This window comes from Cryptotermes secundus, unplaced genomic scaffold (genome assembly GCF_002891405.2).
Source record: "Cryptotermes secundus unplaced genomic scaffold, Csec_1.0 scaffold1754, whole genome shotgun sequence".
Lineage (NCBI taxonomy): Eukaryota > Metazoa > Arthropoda > Insecta > Blattodea > Kalotermitidae > Cryptotermes > Cryptotermes secundus.
This window is the reverse complement of record NW_019729940.1, coordinates 101,268-118,015: the sequence shown is the minus strand read 5'-3', so window position 1 is coordinate 118,015 and position 16,748 is coordinate 101,268. Positions and strand designations below refer to the sequence as shown.

General features: G+C 38.6%; 1 protein-coding gene across 5 annotated transcripts in view; it reads left to right on the top strand.

Annotated features, from left to right (window-relative positions):
• Positions 1–15,628, top strand: part of LOC111865905 (5'-AMP-activated protein kinase catalytic subunit alpha-2) — a 38,874-nt gene extending 23,246 nt beyond the window's left edge. For 2 of the 5 annotated variants that reach the window (XM_033752029.1, XM_033752027.1), the window contains exons 9-13: positions 3,530–3,625; positions 7,878–7,948; positions 13,498–13,690; positions 15,131–15,227; positions 15,322–15,628. In XM_033752029.1, coding sequence (XP_033607920.1) covers positions 3,530–3,625; positions 7,878–7,948; positions 13,498–13,690; positions 15,131–15,222 — 452 coding nt within the window. In that variant the 3' untranslated portion in view covers positions 15,223–15,227; positions 15,322–15,628. The remainder of the gene's footprint in view (positions 1–3,529; positions 3,626–7,877; positions 7,949–13,497; positions 13,691–15,130; positions 15,228–15,321) is intronic. The other 3 variants (XM_033752028.1, XM_023854345.2, XM_023854344.2) reach the window with 3 other exon arrangements.
• Positions 15,629–16,748: the final 1,120 nt, after the last annotated feature.

Here is a 16,748-nt window from a genome sequence, read left to right as displayed (position 1 = left end):
AGAGAACTCTAGAAGAATTTAATTTTAAACTTTTTTCTAGTCTTTTTCAGCATAACATTTTTGAGAAGAATGCGTTTAACTATAATTGAAGTGTGTCACACATTCACATCTGCATTCTCTGAGTTCTCTTTAGCTAATGGCCAATTTACATGAGGCAGTAAGCTGTCCATTAGTTCACATGACAAAACTGAAGTAATGTAAAACGTCTCAGCTGTGCAGAAGGTAGTGCACAAGACTGCTGTCCTGTCAAGTGGCTGTGTTTCTAGCTGGGGACAGTTGGCAGTGCAGTTGTAATTGCAGACATTTGACTGATACCATGTAAATGGGTGAGAGCACTCGGCAAAGCTTTATGCAGGAATTGAAAAACTTCATCGTTTGGCAAATGAAGTGTAACCAGTCAGCCAAATCCACAGAGCAGATTCCTTCTTGAGGAGTGAATAGTTGCTCAGCTCCATAGTAAGTTCCTCACCTTTTATGAAATCTGAATATTTATTACTGAATTCACAGGAGTCTACAGTTGGTCCCTATAATGAATGAGATGAATCAAGTCCACACATTTCCACTCTTTTTTTAAGATTCATTTCAGTGTTATCTTGTATCTGTGCCTGGATCATTGGGTGGTCACTCTTCAGATTTTCTGACCAAAATTCTGTATTAATTTCTCATGTGGCCTATACGAGTATGTGATACATGCCCTGCAAGTCTTCAGTGTGTTGCCTTAATGTGAGAGACCATGCTGCTCATGCAGCACAACAAATTATGGTTTTACTCGTGTATGTTTTAGTCCTTATGTTTTTATATAGGAGGCAGGGAGATAAAATATTCTGAACTGAACAGTAGCAAGCAGTCTCTGCTTTACTGTGTTTTCAGTTTCTTTTCTAATGCAGTTTTGATTTGTTACTACCAGTCCAAATATTTTACTTTTGCTAAATATTTTGCAGTGGACTTGTTAATTTTATCCTATATTCTGGTAATGAAACTTGAATCTACATTGTTTTGTCTGTTTTTACTTCTAGACCAGTCTTCTTCCTAGTGTCTAATGGACCTGTGTTATTCTTTGTTTTCATGCAATAAAATAATGTCAGCATAGACTAGAAGTTAAAGTCTTCCATTCAATTTCCATCCCTTCTTGTTTTCTTGGCTTTTCATAAGTGGTGTGTTCTAAAATACAATTTAAGAGCAATGGCAGCAAAGCTTTTATTTATCTCAGACGTTCTGAACAGGAAACATATCGGACAACTTCGTACTTACGAAGGATTTACTGTAGGTTTTCTTTAAACATGTTTTTGTTAGTCTAACAAGTTTCATGCATATACCAAAGCAAATGAGAATACTGTACAGTACTTCTCTCCCATTGGAATTACAGGCATTCTTGAAGTCTGTATATAGGTGTTGGACTGACCCATTGTACTCCCATTTCTTCTGCAATGTCTGAAAAATGCAGGAAATCTGATCAGCAGTTGATCTATTGCATCAAAATCCACACCCATTAATATTGCCTGCATGTAGATTTAACCATGAGAGGATAATGCTGGATACAATTTTGTATGATGTTAATAATGATGATATGCTTCTATACAATGGAATACCCAAAAGAAACCGAACTAATTTTTTTGTGGCAGAGCTTTTGTAGTACCGCATTTTGCCGCTATGAGCGCATAGAGCTAACATTCCTGAGTTGATAAGCCGACTACCGTTGCTTCAGAAGGTAAGGACTAGTTTTGGCAGAGTTTATAGTGACAACTGTTTTGTGTGATGGTCGTTTTTGCAATGGCTGATTTTCGTGAACAGCGTGCGGCAGTGAAGTTCTGCTTTTTGCTTGGGAAAAGTGGAACAGAAACCCTTGAAATGTTAAAAACGGCGTACAAGGACGATGTTATGGGGAAAACTCAAGTGTTTGAGTGGTTTTCCCGTTTCAAAAATGGTGAAATGTCAATTGATGACAAACCTCGTTCTGGTCGTCCTTCCACAGCCCGAACACATGAAAATGTTGAAAAAATTCGTGAAATCATCAAGGAAGATCGACGACGGACCATTGAAGAAATTGTGGAGCTGTCGGGAGTGACTTGGAGCTCAGTTCAGCGAATTTTGACAGAAGATTTGGGAATGAAAAGGGTGGCTGCGAAATTCGTGCCACGACTGCTGACTGCTGAACAAAAACAAGGTCGCGTGGAAGCATGCTGTGCTTTGAAAGAAGAGTCCCGAAATGATCAAAACTTTTTTTTCAAAATTATCACCGGTGATGAAACCTGGTGCTATGCTTACGATCCTGAATCAAAGCAACAATCAAGCCAGTGGAAGACTTCAAGTTCGCCTTGCCCCAAGAAAGCTCGTCAGGTGAAATCAAACATGAAAACAATGCTGATTTGTTTTTTCGATGTGAGAGGAGTCGTCCATTCAGAGTTTGTTCCGCAGGGTCAGACAGTTAACCAGGCTTTCTACTTGGAAGTTTTGAAAAGATTGCGCAACAGTTTGCGGCGGAAGCGGCCAGATTTGTGGCAGTCGGGTGACTGGTTTTTCCATCATGACAATGCCCCTGCTCACACAGCCCTGTCTGTACGACAATTCTTGACCAAAAATGGTATGACCCCTGTTCCTCACCCTCCATACTCACCCGACCTTGCCCCGTGCGACTTTTTTTTGTTTCCTCGAATGAAAAGAGACGTGAAAGGAAAGCGTTTTGCTGATGTTGCTGAGGTGAAGGAAAAAACGACGGAGGCGCTGTCAAGCATCTCAAAAGATGAATTTAGACAATGTTTTGAAAAATGGAATAAAAGACTAGACAAGTGTATTAGTGTAAGTGGAGAGTACTTTGAAGGGGATTGAAGGTTTGTGCTTAAAATTTGAATAAATAAGTTTAAAAAAAAAATAAGTTCGGTTTCTTTTGGGTACCCCCTCGTAGTTACTGCTGTTCACTGATAAACAGAATGTAGTGTCGGATAGTCCACTGTCCCTATGTAAACTGATCTTATAAAACATGCATACCCTTAGAGCTTTTCTGATTTAGAATATTCGTCTCAAGTTACCCCCTTTGTCTATTTGGTGACACTTATTTGATATCATATTTTTTTTTTTTGGATTCTCCATTTGTCAAATGAAACAATTGGTCAGCATTACTGTCTGTAACATTGGTGATATGAATCCAGCACAGGAAAACTGTTGCTGTAAAGTTTCTGATATTGTTACCAATTTGGAATTGTGTGATGAAGATGGTGATGACTAGATAATGTGCTATGGACTGCATTTGTTTATTTAAATACTAAAAATATGAACACATCTGATGTCACAATCTCCAATACGTAGCAAGGAATGTTAATGAGTGAAAGAGTTTATTTTACATGTGAACGAAGTGCGCATGTAGCTTATAATTGTTGTAATTTTTTTCCATGCATGCTAATACAAAGGTTCCTGATTATCCCAGTTTTTTAAGCATTCTTTGTTTTGTTTACCATATTTCAAAATTCCTCTTTATTTGTGACACTAATCGAAGATGATACCTGGTGGTGAGGAGAGTGTGCTGTTCTCTCAGCAGCTCTACGGGACCGAGTGATGGGGCCCAATTCTGGTGGAGGTAGTGACAGACCATCCAGGGGAACTCCGGTGAAGAGGGCGAAGTGGCATTTGGGTACGTGCTTTTGTGTTATTCCACAATTGAAATTAGTCATGATATGAAAACTATGCAACCTGGTGCTTTTGCCATTTGTTGTCATTCTTCTTCTACTATATAAACAATTAGAAAAGAATTGTATCAGAAATAAGAAAGAAATGGACAGTCATCGGTGGTAATGAAGTACCCTGGAGGGTTTAAATGTTTTAATACGTGGATTTCATAGGACAGGATTAAATTCCCAGCAGAGGTATCAGACACTGTGTTGAGTTCAAATATTTCCTGCTTGCTGTTAGGGTATTTGGGTTACATCTTGATCATGACTCAGTGTGCATGGTCCCCCATAGTAAATACTGGAGAACCATAAAACAGGCCTCCCTCTTACCTGATGAGGGCTTAGGAAATATACTCTTAAACTCATCACAGTGGAGACTGGTAGCAAATACAATTTTAGCTGTGAACTATTAAAGTTCAGTAAACATGTAATTTATTGTCTGAAAGATGCAAAATGCAGATTCATCCTTTATTTTGTTAACTTTACATGATTTTAAATGTCCCCTGTGAAAGCACATGTTTATATGAAGTGCATGGAGAGAGAGAAGTGAATAGATTTGACTAAGTTGCTACCAGATTTAGATTGTGTTTATAGAGCCCTGTACTCCACTTTTCCCATAGGTTATGCTTTTGGGGCAATCCCTGAGGCCCAGTATAATTCAGGACCTCAAGCCAGTTTCTGGGAATACATATGGACTGATGTCATCCAGCCACTTTACTGCTTTCAACTTCTCTTGTGTGTAAATTTTCATAAAAGTCTGTACAGTGCTGTGTTCATTTATGGTGTGGCTGCAGAAATAATAAATATTAACATTAAACTGAGGGGAAGTTCAGAGGTGTAATATAACACCGAAGTCCATTGTAGTTGCTCACTGAATGAAGGAAAACTGCAAATCAGACAATAATTTTAAGTACTATCATATTGCAAAGTAATACTTTAATATAATGTTTGTCTGTAGAGTAAAAGATGCTTGACTAAGTTAGCACTATGCCATGAAGGCATATGTGGGAGTGGATGTATAAATTCACATTTTCTTGACCTTGCCACTCGGAGGTGAGTGGTCAGCTTCACGCTCCAGCCACTTTACCTTCAGGGAAAGAGCCCTTGGTACCCAATGGAAAGGAGACTTCTTGGGCCCCAGAACCAGCCTGGACAATGTGGAGAATTGAAAATTCTTGATCCTACTGGGACTCAAATTCCAGCCCCTCCGTCATCCAGCCTGTATCCAGTCGCTGTATTAACTGTGCTACCTAGGCTCCAGTATAATGTTTGTTGAGACTTATTAGTACATTTATATTGGTCTTACTTTTTTGGTATAATTTACACCATTATACTTTTCCATAATCTTTGCTGCTGGTTAGAACTACAAACGTTGGCTTCTATATCTTTTATTTCTTATATTTCTTTTATTATTATTCTTCTTCAGATTATCATCTTATTTACCATCTGGTAAAAGTAAAGTTATCCATATACATAAGCATGATGCCATGAAGGTATATGGGTCTGAGAGGCAGGTAGCTCCACATAGTGTAAATTTTAGGTACCAGCTGGAGGTGAGCAGTGAGTTTCAGACTCTGGCAGTTTTACTCCTGTGGGAAGTGGTCCTGATGATACCCAATGAATGAGAGTCTGCATGTGCCATAATGCCGGTCTTGATATGGTGGCAAGGAGAATTATTGACCCTGCTGGAGATAAACTGTCAGTCATGCGTTCTGTAGTGTCATTTGCTTCCTGAGCTGTGCATGCTTGTTCCGTAGTATTTGTATCATTAAATGTTTTATAGCACCTTTCATAGTACTTACACTATGTTGCCTCATATGGCCATTACTTTTCTTAAAAGTTTCTCATTTTCTTGAAAAGCAAACCCATGGAAACTTGTGGTATCAGAGCTAATTTCCAAGAGAATCACCTCTTTCCCAGCAAATGTTTCCAGACACAGGAAGGTGTGTTGAAATAGTATCTGGGGTAAAGGTAAAAGGTCAAGTTGTATCTGTGCTTAATTAATTAATTAAGCACCATTCCATGAAGATGTATGGGGAACTGAGGCATAGCTCCATCATTCTTGACCATAGCACTAGATGGACGTGAATGGTCAGCTTCACGCTTCGGCCCCTTCCTCTTGGGAAAGAGCCCCCAACACCAATCGGATAGGAGGCTGGGTGGGCCCCAGAGCCAATCTGGATGCTGTGGAATAGAAAGAAATCTCTTACACCTGTGTGGAATTGAACAGCTGCATCCAACCCATAACTCATCACCATACTGACTGAGCTGTCCTGACTTTTCCTGACAGTGTTCAGGGCACTCTCTTAAATGGATCAAAACAGAACTAAAAGAGGAAGGAAAGACTAGTTTTTGGATATATAATGAGAATTGACTGTGAAAAATGAAATGGTCCATGAAAGTAAATGAATGGTTATCCAGAAGAAGTCCAAGAGAAAGATTGAAGGATCAGGTGAAGAACATAGTTAGAAAATTTAAAAAAAGGAAATGGGATTTATCAGAAGATGAGTGTGTGAAAGAGGAGGTGGATAAATGGAGGAGGATTTGATGACTTCTAACAAAGGACTGGGTCTTCCTCCTGTCTTTTCCTGCAGCATGAATATGAATGCTGTGTGGCACTCATTGTGCTCTTGTGAACAGATGCAGAATAGTTTCTTGTCCTATTGCAATTAGCACAAACTGTCACATGTCTCTCCTCATTACAGAAACATTCCCTTGTATACATAAAAAACTAATATAATGGTGAGTTGAAAGCTTCGAAATAACACAATTTTGGATTACCATAGCAATGAATTGTCAAATGTTGCATAAATATAAGTTATGCAATAGGTCACAAATGAGCAAGCAGTTTTTGAAAAGTTTGTGACAGTGGTATATGTATTAATACAATGATTGTGTTTGTGGACATTATCCATTGTGGATAATGAATAATGTCCAAAAACACAATAATTGAAGCAATCTTTTCAGTTTCAGTATATTGTGCTTATTCAGTTGGTAGTGATGACATTTTGGTGGGGGTATGTGGTGTAGTGTGCTGTATAAAAGAGGTGGTTTATGATTGACTCTTTGTGCATGTTATTCATGGCAGATGGCTTTAAACATCAGCCTCAGTGTATAACATGTAAAACTGAAAATGAAGGTAGGAGAAATCAGGGGGAGCTAAACTTATATAATGTATGACAAAACTGTCTGCTGAATTCTCAGTGGATGTTACACTAGTTTGAGTATTATAATGATCAAGTTGTTAGCAGAGAAATTTAATGTTCAAAGGACTACATGTTTGAGCAAAATCCTTGCCATTAGTCTTAAAGAGCAAAACTATTAAAACTATCTCGTAGTCGAATTACAATCACTCAGGTCACTTGAAGATAGAGGTAGAGTTGACGTCTTAAATATTTTGCATCTCAAACATAAGCCATTCGGTGCACAGTGGCCAACATAGTTGTGGTGTAATGATTAAGTCTTTGTCATAGACCTCTCTAGAGGATCATGATTGTAGCAATGGTCTGTATGCTGTACTTCACGTCTTCCCACAATGATCATGAAGGAGTTACAAGTAAATAGGAGACATTGTTATGTAATGTAGTGATTTAGAAGGAGCTGCAAATGAGACCCAAATTCTAAGATACCAGATCCATGCTGGCATTTCAGCTTTTAGCTTTGAAATTGTTAGCATGATAATGTGCAGGTTTAGGGCAAACAGAAGAATAGGAGGTCCACTGAAGAGAGAGTGTGAAGCCATATCATGTCATGTGGCTTGGTACCTAATGGAATGATGATGATGATAATGATATAAGTTATTGTCAGAATCCCCTCCCCCCATCCTTGACATTACAGCCCCAGTGGGCCTAGGCCTACCTCCATGAACTTCTTCGTTCACTTCTGTTTTTCTAAATCTTACACATTTTGTAGGACTCCTTGGGTGGGTGATCAGCTCGTCGCAAGGCCTCTACCTGTACACAAACACTGAAAAATGCACGCACACACAAACTAAACATCCGTGCCCCGAGTGGAATTCGAACCCACGATCCCGGTTTCCAAGCGAGCGAAAACAGTACATGCCTTAGACCGCTCGGCTACCATGACCAGCATTGTCAGAATTAGTTTGCAGAAACATTAGATATTAATCACATCTATTTGTGGTACATTTTGTTTATTGTAAAGTTTATATATAAATAACTAACTGTCTTCATATAAACACCCTTTTTGTTACAGGCATTCGATCGCAGAGTAAGCCGAATGATATAATGAATGAAGTTTATCGTGCAATGAAAGCACTGGATTTTGTAAGTATTTTGGTTTTGAAGCATAATTTGGTAGTAACTGTATCATATTTATAAATTATATCACAGTTTAATGATATAGAAATTAAACCTTTTGTGGGGGGATGAGGCCTGCCCTATGTGTGCACTTGCATAAATAGCTAAATTTGCAATTTTGTATAGTGACTCATTCAGTATCCAGTCTCAGGGAGTCAGTGCTGAAGTTTCTTGACTTTTCCATTTTTATTTTCTCTTGTGTGTAGTTTTACTGACATTCATGCAGACACGCAGCTGAGTGCTGCATTTTGTTTTTATGAACTTCACTAGCATAAATTGCATGAAAATTATTGTGGGAAATTATTAAAAACAGATATCAAAAATGTCAAATTACTGATTTTAGACTTATGTGGTAGTTCATTGCTGATGTTGATTCTGCTGTCGGGACTTTGCACCATGTGGGCAATGTTGCTGACATTTCAGAGATACATACTGCCTCAATCTTCAGGGCCAAAGTGAGTATATACACACATCACTGACTCATCCCACTCACTTTCACCCTGAAGATGGAAGCAGTATGTACTTCCAGAACATTGGAAACATTGCGACAACCACACAGTGCAAAGACCCAAGAGCAGGATCAGCATAAAAAATGTCTGCTCACAGTAACTTGAAAGCTCTGTGATAACAGCCGTGTTTATATTGTGACATGTTGCGCAACGGAGGACCCCTCCCCCCCAGCAGTACGTGGTGGCATCGTAGCACTGTCGTTACTCCCCGCGGTGATGTAACACGCAGCACAGCTGTGACATGGGTAACAGGCAACAGCGGTACCCATTGCGTAACAGGCGGGTGCTGCAACTATATAAGGGAATTACACAGCCACCGAAGTTAGTTAAAGTGTATCAGCCGCCGAAGTGAGTTCTCCAGTCAGCAGTGAATGAGTTAGTGTGTGTTAAGGAGTGGTGCTGTGAAATATAGCAGCCGCCGAAGACAGTGAGTGTGTGATACAGGGACGCTCACATAGCTCCCGTGTCGTAATTAATACGTGTAGCCTACTGAAGCTAGAGTGAAGAGATTATTGTGAGTGGGGTTATAAAGTGTGAAACCCCACAACAGTGTTATAAATAATTGTAGCCGATACTTGTAGGTTGTTAAATAAACCAATTAACAATCTGAACAGCGTCTTCAGTAACTAAACACGGTACACTGGTGTCAGAAGTGGGATTGGACTTACACAGGTGACCGACTGGATTCGAACTAAACACGTTACACTGGTGTAACACGTGACAATTTGGTGTCAGAAGTAGGATTGGACTTACACACGTGACCTACAGGATTCGAACTCAAGACACGTTACACTGGTGTAACACGTGACAGTATTGTACTAAGATAGTATGCAGTGAGCGGTGCTGCTCTCTAGAGGAAATGTTCTTGGCAAATATATATTGAAACAACTTAGTCTTTTTCTTAACTGGCAACAGAGCATCTTAATAACCACTGTCTGGTTCACCAGTAAGCAATAGAGAGACATTTTTGTCACTTTTCCCCTGTACATCATGTAATATGAGGTTTATTGGAAAGTTCCTGGACTAGGTCAAGAAAGAAATGCTGGCTTAACTCCTTCAAAATAGTCTCCTTGGGAATGTATATAGTGATACCATCGTTTTTCCATGCTTCAAAAGCACCTTGGAAGACATCTTCCTTAATTATCTCAAGTACTGCTTGCAGTTCCCTTTGGATGTCAGACACTGTTTCAAAATATCCATCCTTCAGTTTCATTTTCAATTTGGGCAAAAAAGGGAAATCACAGGCTGCTAAGTCTGGCGGGTAGGGAGGATGGGGAATGATAACCATGTTGTTGTCAGTCACAAAATCTGTTGTTTTTAGGGATGTGTGGGTGGGTGCATTGTGATGAAGGAGCCAGTTGTGGTTGCGCCAAAGTTCCCATCTTTTTCATTGCACATTTTCTCTCATGCATCTCAGAATGTCACATTAAAAGTCAAGAATTGACTGTAGTGTTAGGGGGAACAAATTCATGGTGAACAATCCCCTTCATGTCAAAAAAAAAAACAATGAGCGTGCTCTTTTGATAAACTCCGGACCTGCCATGCCTTTCTTGCTCTTGGTGATTGTGGGCTCTTCCACTTCAATGATTGTTGCATTGTTTCTGGGTCATAACTGTAAATCCAGCTTTAGTCACCTGTTATGATCCTAAAGATACTCATAAAAGTTTGGGAACAAACTTTGTGGCATGTTAAATTTTCTGTTAAGGTCTCCTGGAAAACTCAGTAACTGATTCCAGTGGTGTCTCCGAGCTCATGGATTGTTCAGTGATGGTCTTCATGGATGAGTTCTCAAATTTTTTCAACATTTTCTATTTTTATGGTGCTTGGTCACCCTGAAATTTTGTCATATTCAACTGACACTTGGCAGTCCTTGAAATGTGAATGCCATTCAGAAACTGCTGTCTGGCTTAAAGAATGTTCTATAAAAGCCTTAGAGACCATTTCAAGGGTTTCAGTAGCGGATTTACCGAGCTTCACGCAAAACTTGATGCAGACATGTTACTCGAATTTTTGCCATCCATCGGGGACAGAATGAAACACAAAGTCAAGAAAACACTCATATAAAAACAATGTGTTCATAGCGTGGTGTCATGTGGCAGACTGATGTAGGCTTGTGGAAGTGTGACCTTAGCCTTCCCACTCATGTTCTATCAACGAGGCAGTTACAACAATAACAGTCCGAGAACTTTCTGATAGCACATTATATTTCCTTGTGTTAGTACACAGCTGCACATTATTCTGAATGATTTCAGATGTAAAAATGGGTGGAATCTTTGAAATAAAAAATTCTGTCTCTAGCTACTGTTTCTATGGATAATCCCTCCAGTGAACCACATTAAATTATGGTTTTGTCGAATATACGTGCTGTCAACAGTGGAAACTTGCTTTCATCAAAGGTTGAGGTTGCATTGCTTGCTTAAGCATAGATGCTTGTCACTACTGCCTAGCAGTTCTTTCTGTTCACAGCCATTACAGTTTATTTGGGTGCCTGTAAGTTGGCAGGTATGAATGTATGCTCTTTGGCAAGGGATGATATGCACTTACTCCGTTGCTGTGGCTGTTCCAGTCATATAGCTCATACACACTCAGAATTTCACTCCATGTTCTGTTATTTCAAAGTTTAACGACATCCTTGTGAGTTCCTTTCTTTATCCATGAAGAAAAAAGAAAACATCCCCAAAAATGCTGTTGTCTCATTTCTTGTAGCTTCTTTCACCTCTTTCTCCCTGTGATGTGGAGCCTTCAGCTGTTTGCCATAAACATGCATATTTGCATACTTCATGGTCTCCTCCACTTCATTTATATCAGACATCATATGAAATGCGTTTCTGTCTTCTGTAATTCTTGCATCTGGTGTTTACCCAGGCATCATTTTGATGATATCCTGATTTCAAGTCATTCCACATTATGCTCAGATTTGCATTCAAAGATGGGTGGTGATCTTTTCTTCCTCAGACTTTGTGTTATTTTCAGTGTCTCTCTCCCTCTCATCATCACAACACTGGAGCATATGCATAATGTTCTAACCTGTGGTGAATTTTTCCTTGAAAAATGAAGTTCTGATCTTCATTCACATTTCAAACAACCAATAGAAGAATGAGAAGAAAGTAAATTTTACTTACTCAGCCAAGGGTGTGGTGGATGGAATACACCATCAGTCATGGTCTTGTGATGTTTTAAAAACTGTCGCTTGCTGTAACCTTTAATGTACGGACTTTTAAATTGCTGGGAGCCCTCTGTGGCCAGTATTTAAATTGCCCTAATTAATTAACATTGCAAACTTTCAGAAAAAAAAACGCATATTTTCCATTCTGTGCGACACAGAAATACGAACTAAAAGCAGTCTGAAAGACAATAAATTTTTCTGTATACTCAAAAGAGCAATTTTTACAAACTAAAATTAACTGTGATTATTTTGTCATGAAATGCAAAATATAATCTTTATTATATGACTTACCCGTTGTTTTTTCTTCAACCTTGAATCATGGTGATATTGTAAATATAGTCACACTATATACAATAATATTTTGTTCAGACTGTACCCGAGTTTGAACTGCGTCACTTCACAGTTTATGATACACTCTGATGCGCGTGGCACTTCTCGAAGCAGTCCACCTCACACAGAGTGACACCACCCATTTTACAATAGAAGAGCGTGCTGCTGCTTTTCTTATTTAGCGAAACACATGACGTCTTTGTTTCCCTTTGGTTGGCCAGTGTTGTGAATGTTTCACCTCCAGTCAACTCAGTTGGGCCCCCTGGTAACTTTGGCCTTCCCTCGAGAAACGCCACTGTCCATGATATTCTGTTTGTGTGATTGAAGAATCATCTTGGGGGAGGGGGGTTTCTAGCAGAATTGAATAAATTATGTTGATTGACAAAGCAACACTCTCACCTGTTGGTAATACTCGCAAAATAGTGATGCAAAGTAATTATAATACTAGTCGAAAAGAGTGCCAATCTGACACTGATACTGAAAATTGCAGTGGCGAAGATACCTTTTACTCACAAAGTAATATTGGCTCAGTGGGTTTATACCTCTTCCAAGATGCAACATAAAAATGATATATAAAGAAATATATGACAGTCTGACACTGACTTTCTAACTCATAATTTGTCACTGAAAACCAATCCTTGAATGCATCACACTTCCTTGAAGGCTCTGGAAGCACTCACATGCAAGCACTGATGAATATTTCCTCATCACTTCTCGAAACAAATCTGGGCTGTATTTGACTGACCAGGTCATAAACAGTCATATCTAAACATAAATAGTATCAAAACCAGTACCGTGATAAACGATTTCTTTATACTGAGCTAAGGAATGAACCACTGACATGACCTCATGCAGGCTTGTTTTGGTTTCAAACCCAAGGTCAAACTGTCAGCACTCCCAAAGAGTGCAGATGTCTTGTGTCATATATATGTGTCATTTGGTCAACTCGGGTTGCTGCTTGCGTCGTATATATGTGACATTCACCCGATAAAGGTTAATAAATAATGGCATAGTTTGAAAGTCAAACACTTGCTGAAAGATTACTGGAAAGGTCTGTAATATCAAACAATTTAAATTACATCTCTCCCACCAATGATTAATTTTAGCACATTCTTCTTACCAGTGTGCCCACGTGGCAGTTAAATTGAGAAGGTTGAGATAGCTCATGTCTTGTATGATACAAGAAATGAATGTAACATATAGGAACTATCAAGGAAAAGGAATACTTGGAAGACCTTGAAGTAGATGACAGGAAAATATCATATTATGTCTCAGAGAAATAGTACGTAAATGTGAAGTAGACTGTGCTGGCCCATGATGTGTTTCAGTGGTGTGTTTTTCGTGAATATGGTGATGAACTTTCAAGTTCAGTAAAAGAAGGGAATTTCTTGACTGGTTAAATATCTATCAGCAACCCATAGAAGATTGCATACTATGTAATTAGGTGCTTAATGACATTGCCATGTACAGATTTTTACATAAAACCAGTAACAGTTTGAATATTGTTTCAGGAGTGGAAAGTGATTAATCCTTTCCATGTGCGTGTAAGACACAAAAATGCATTGAGTGGAAAATATGTCAAAATGTCCCTCCAGCTGTATCAGGTGGACTACAAGAGCTACTTGTTGGACTTCAAGAGCTTCAGCAGTGAGAACAATGAAGAGAATGATGGACCTTCAGTAACAGGTGCAGATATCGACTGTGGTTAGTGTGAGAAGTAATTCTCAGGCTTACTGGGTTTTTGGATTTTGTCCTTCATCCATTATTCTAAAGAACCCAATGTTTTAGGAACTGGATATGTTTTATCCTCAGGCAAAAGGGTGGGAGGTGCTTCCTCTATGGGGTCCATTAGAAACAGCTAACCTCAAATCATCTCTTTCCGATGGACACAACAGTGCAGGTGTCTTGCACCATTTCATCTGAGGATGAATCAAATCCATTTTCCAAACTGCTGTGTTCTTTAGGATACTGTATGATGGACAGAATCCAAGAACTCAGTATTCCCGAGTGTGATACACCATTGTCAGAACACTTCAGAATTCACATGAAAAGAAATGTTAGAACTGTACTCATATTGCACTGACAAATTTATTTCGTCTAAGGATTGCTGTTTGATCACACATTCCCAAAGGCAATGGAAGCATGGAAAACCGTTTATGGCCGTGATTATAAACTTAGCCCATGTTTGGTGCAGCGTAAATTCATTGATGCATGTCCAAACAAAGGAAATGAAGCCACCACTCCTGTAGTTCAGAAATTTGTGACTGGAGTAGCAGTTTGTTTGGCCCACTTTCCTTACTTTTGCATGGAACTAGAAAAAATGCTTGTTCTATGGTTTTTCTGATAATGAACTGTACTGTGATAGTCAGTTTGCTTATTTATGATGGTGGTGCTATCAATTCTCACTGAGAAAAACAATTTTAAGAGTACACATGAACTATGTTGAAGTAATGAAGTTGCTTGTTTACTGTGACAATATTATGAACATATATTTTCGCACCAGTCTTTTACTTATTTTTTCATAGCTTCTATTCCTCACCCAATATAATTAGAGTGAGAAAGTCAAAGAAGATGAGATGGGTAACATGAAATTGTGTAATTTAGAGCTTTCACTGACAGTTACAAACAAACAAAAGGCTCTTGTGTGCTCACACAATGAAGACTTTTTCTAGCACCTTCATAATGAGAGATTTCAGTCTAGCTGCACAGACTGCCTTCTAAGCTATTTATAGGTGGCATTCCATAAAGGTACTCCTTCCCTATGCCTCTCCTTTGACTAGGAGGAGGAGAAATTATATATATGTATAGTAAACTTCTTTATTTTACCAAAAATATGTTTTTTAAGTCTGTCAATTATATTTCTGCATCATTGCTTATTCCTAAAAGGCCTTGAAGCCTTGTGCTGTATACAGATGTTAAGCAAGGATGGTTAAGTAAGGGTGCATCATCATTGTTTAATGAAGAACAAAAAGTGAAATTATGAATTATTTGTAGTAAATCGGTATGATGAGGGATTTTGTGTTCAAATTTCATATGGAGTATTGTGGTGAAACCACTTCACAGTTTACATTTTTAAAGTAAACGGAAACAGACCTTTATTAGGTTGGGTTCTGCTCGCCCATGTGCCTATGTTTGCTGTTTCAGATCCCAGTGTTTGCCAGCAACAAAACACTGGCCATCATACAATGGAATTCTTTGAGATGTGTGCAGCTCTCATAACTCAGCTTGCACGCTGAGTCTGGTTAGTTCATACTTTCATTCAAGACAAAGTAATGTAGTATTTCAAATCACCATATACTGTCACACTAAGGTCCGTTTTTCCTTTTTCTTTTCAGTGTCCAGTGTCCACTGACATGAAAGAACTACACAGAACTGTTGATATAACATCGAAGCATAATCACTTGCACATCTTGTGTATATTGCTTGTTATAGTTGGAAGGAATTTTAATATGTGTATATCAAATATGCCAGTATCTAAGACAACCAGTAGTCATTATGATTTAGTTATGTGGAATGAAAGAAAAGGTCTTTCTTTGCCTTAAAGTCATGGAATTTGTCCTCATACTATGTTTCTTTGACAAATTTTCTCAATTTGTTGAGAAGCATAAGTGTAATTGAGTAAAATAAAGACATTATATAAGATTTTTATGATGTTCTTAAGACAAAAATTATATCTTTCTTAGCTTTGAGTTCAGAGCAGAAGAACAAGTGAAATCATTTTAATAGTTAAGACATACTAGCCTCTTCAGTAATGTGTTTATGAAGCATTTTCTTTTCCTTCACCTAAATAGAATGATTCAAAGATATGGTGATCACACCACACATTTCTCAGTCGTGACAACAAAGATGGTGAGTTTATGAAATGGCAGGTACTCCAGAAAATAGGTTTGATATATAGTAGTATGCTTCTTCCAGATGAACCAGTGATGATATTCTGGTATGACACTGTTTTGCTTCATGCAGGTTTTCCAGGCATGCCAGCATTGGGCATTTTGGAACATTGGCAACTAGTGGTATGTACATATAGCATACAATTTTTATACTGATTTGGACCAGATTTGAAATGGTATGTCATAGGGATGTCTTGACTCTTTAAAGTATATGATTTTCTTTTATGGCAATAAAAGAATTTCTTTTCATGAGTCTCAGAGTGCTGGTCTTAACAGTTTAATACAGTAATATTTGGAACCTAGTTTGGACTGCTTTCAGGGAATACTGTTTCCTTGTTTCTCCTGAAGTAACTGCTGAACTGTCCATCTATCTGAATAATGTAAGGCTGAGAAGCAAAAATATGTATTGGCTGAAATTTATTATTCACTAATTACATCATTTACATTGGCTCTGACATAACTCTGGCACTTAAGTCACCAGCTTCTTGTCACAGAGGTCTGGTTCGCTCGCAGTCTAGTTCATATGGGGGGCCGAAGTGGCCCTTTTGCAGGTTTCTGTGTCAGCACCCAGTTTTACCCCAGCCAGTTGCCCATGTATCATTTGAGGCTGGTGCAGTAGGCCCAATTGAGGCCATAGTAGCAAGGGCTGCTATATCACCCCACTTTTAACTTTTCCTTGTTTGCAATGTAAAACCTACTACATATTCTTAGTCATGCACTGAGCTGAAGTATAAGGGTGAGTGTAGTGGTTTTCTTTACTCAGTATGATTAGTAGGTCAGAATTCTCAGTGTAAAAGATACTGTTGCATGTAGACCATGTAGTAAAAAACTATACAACAGCCATTGCTAGGTAATGACTCTGTAAACAACAG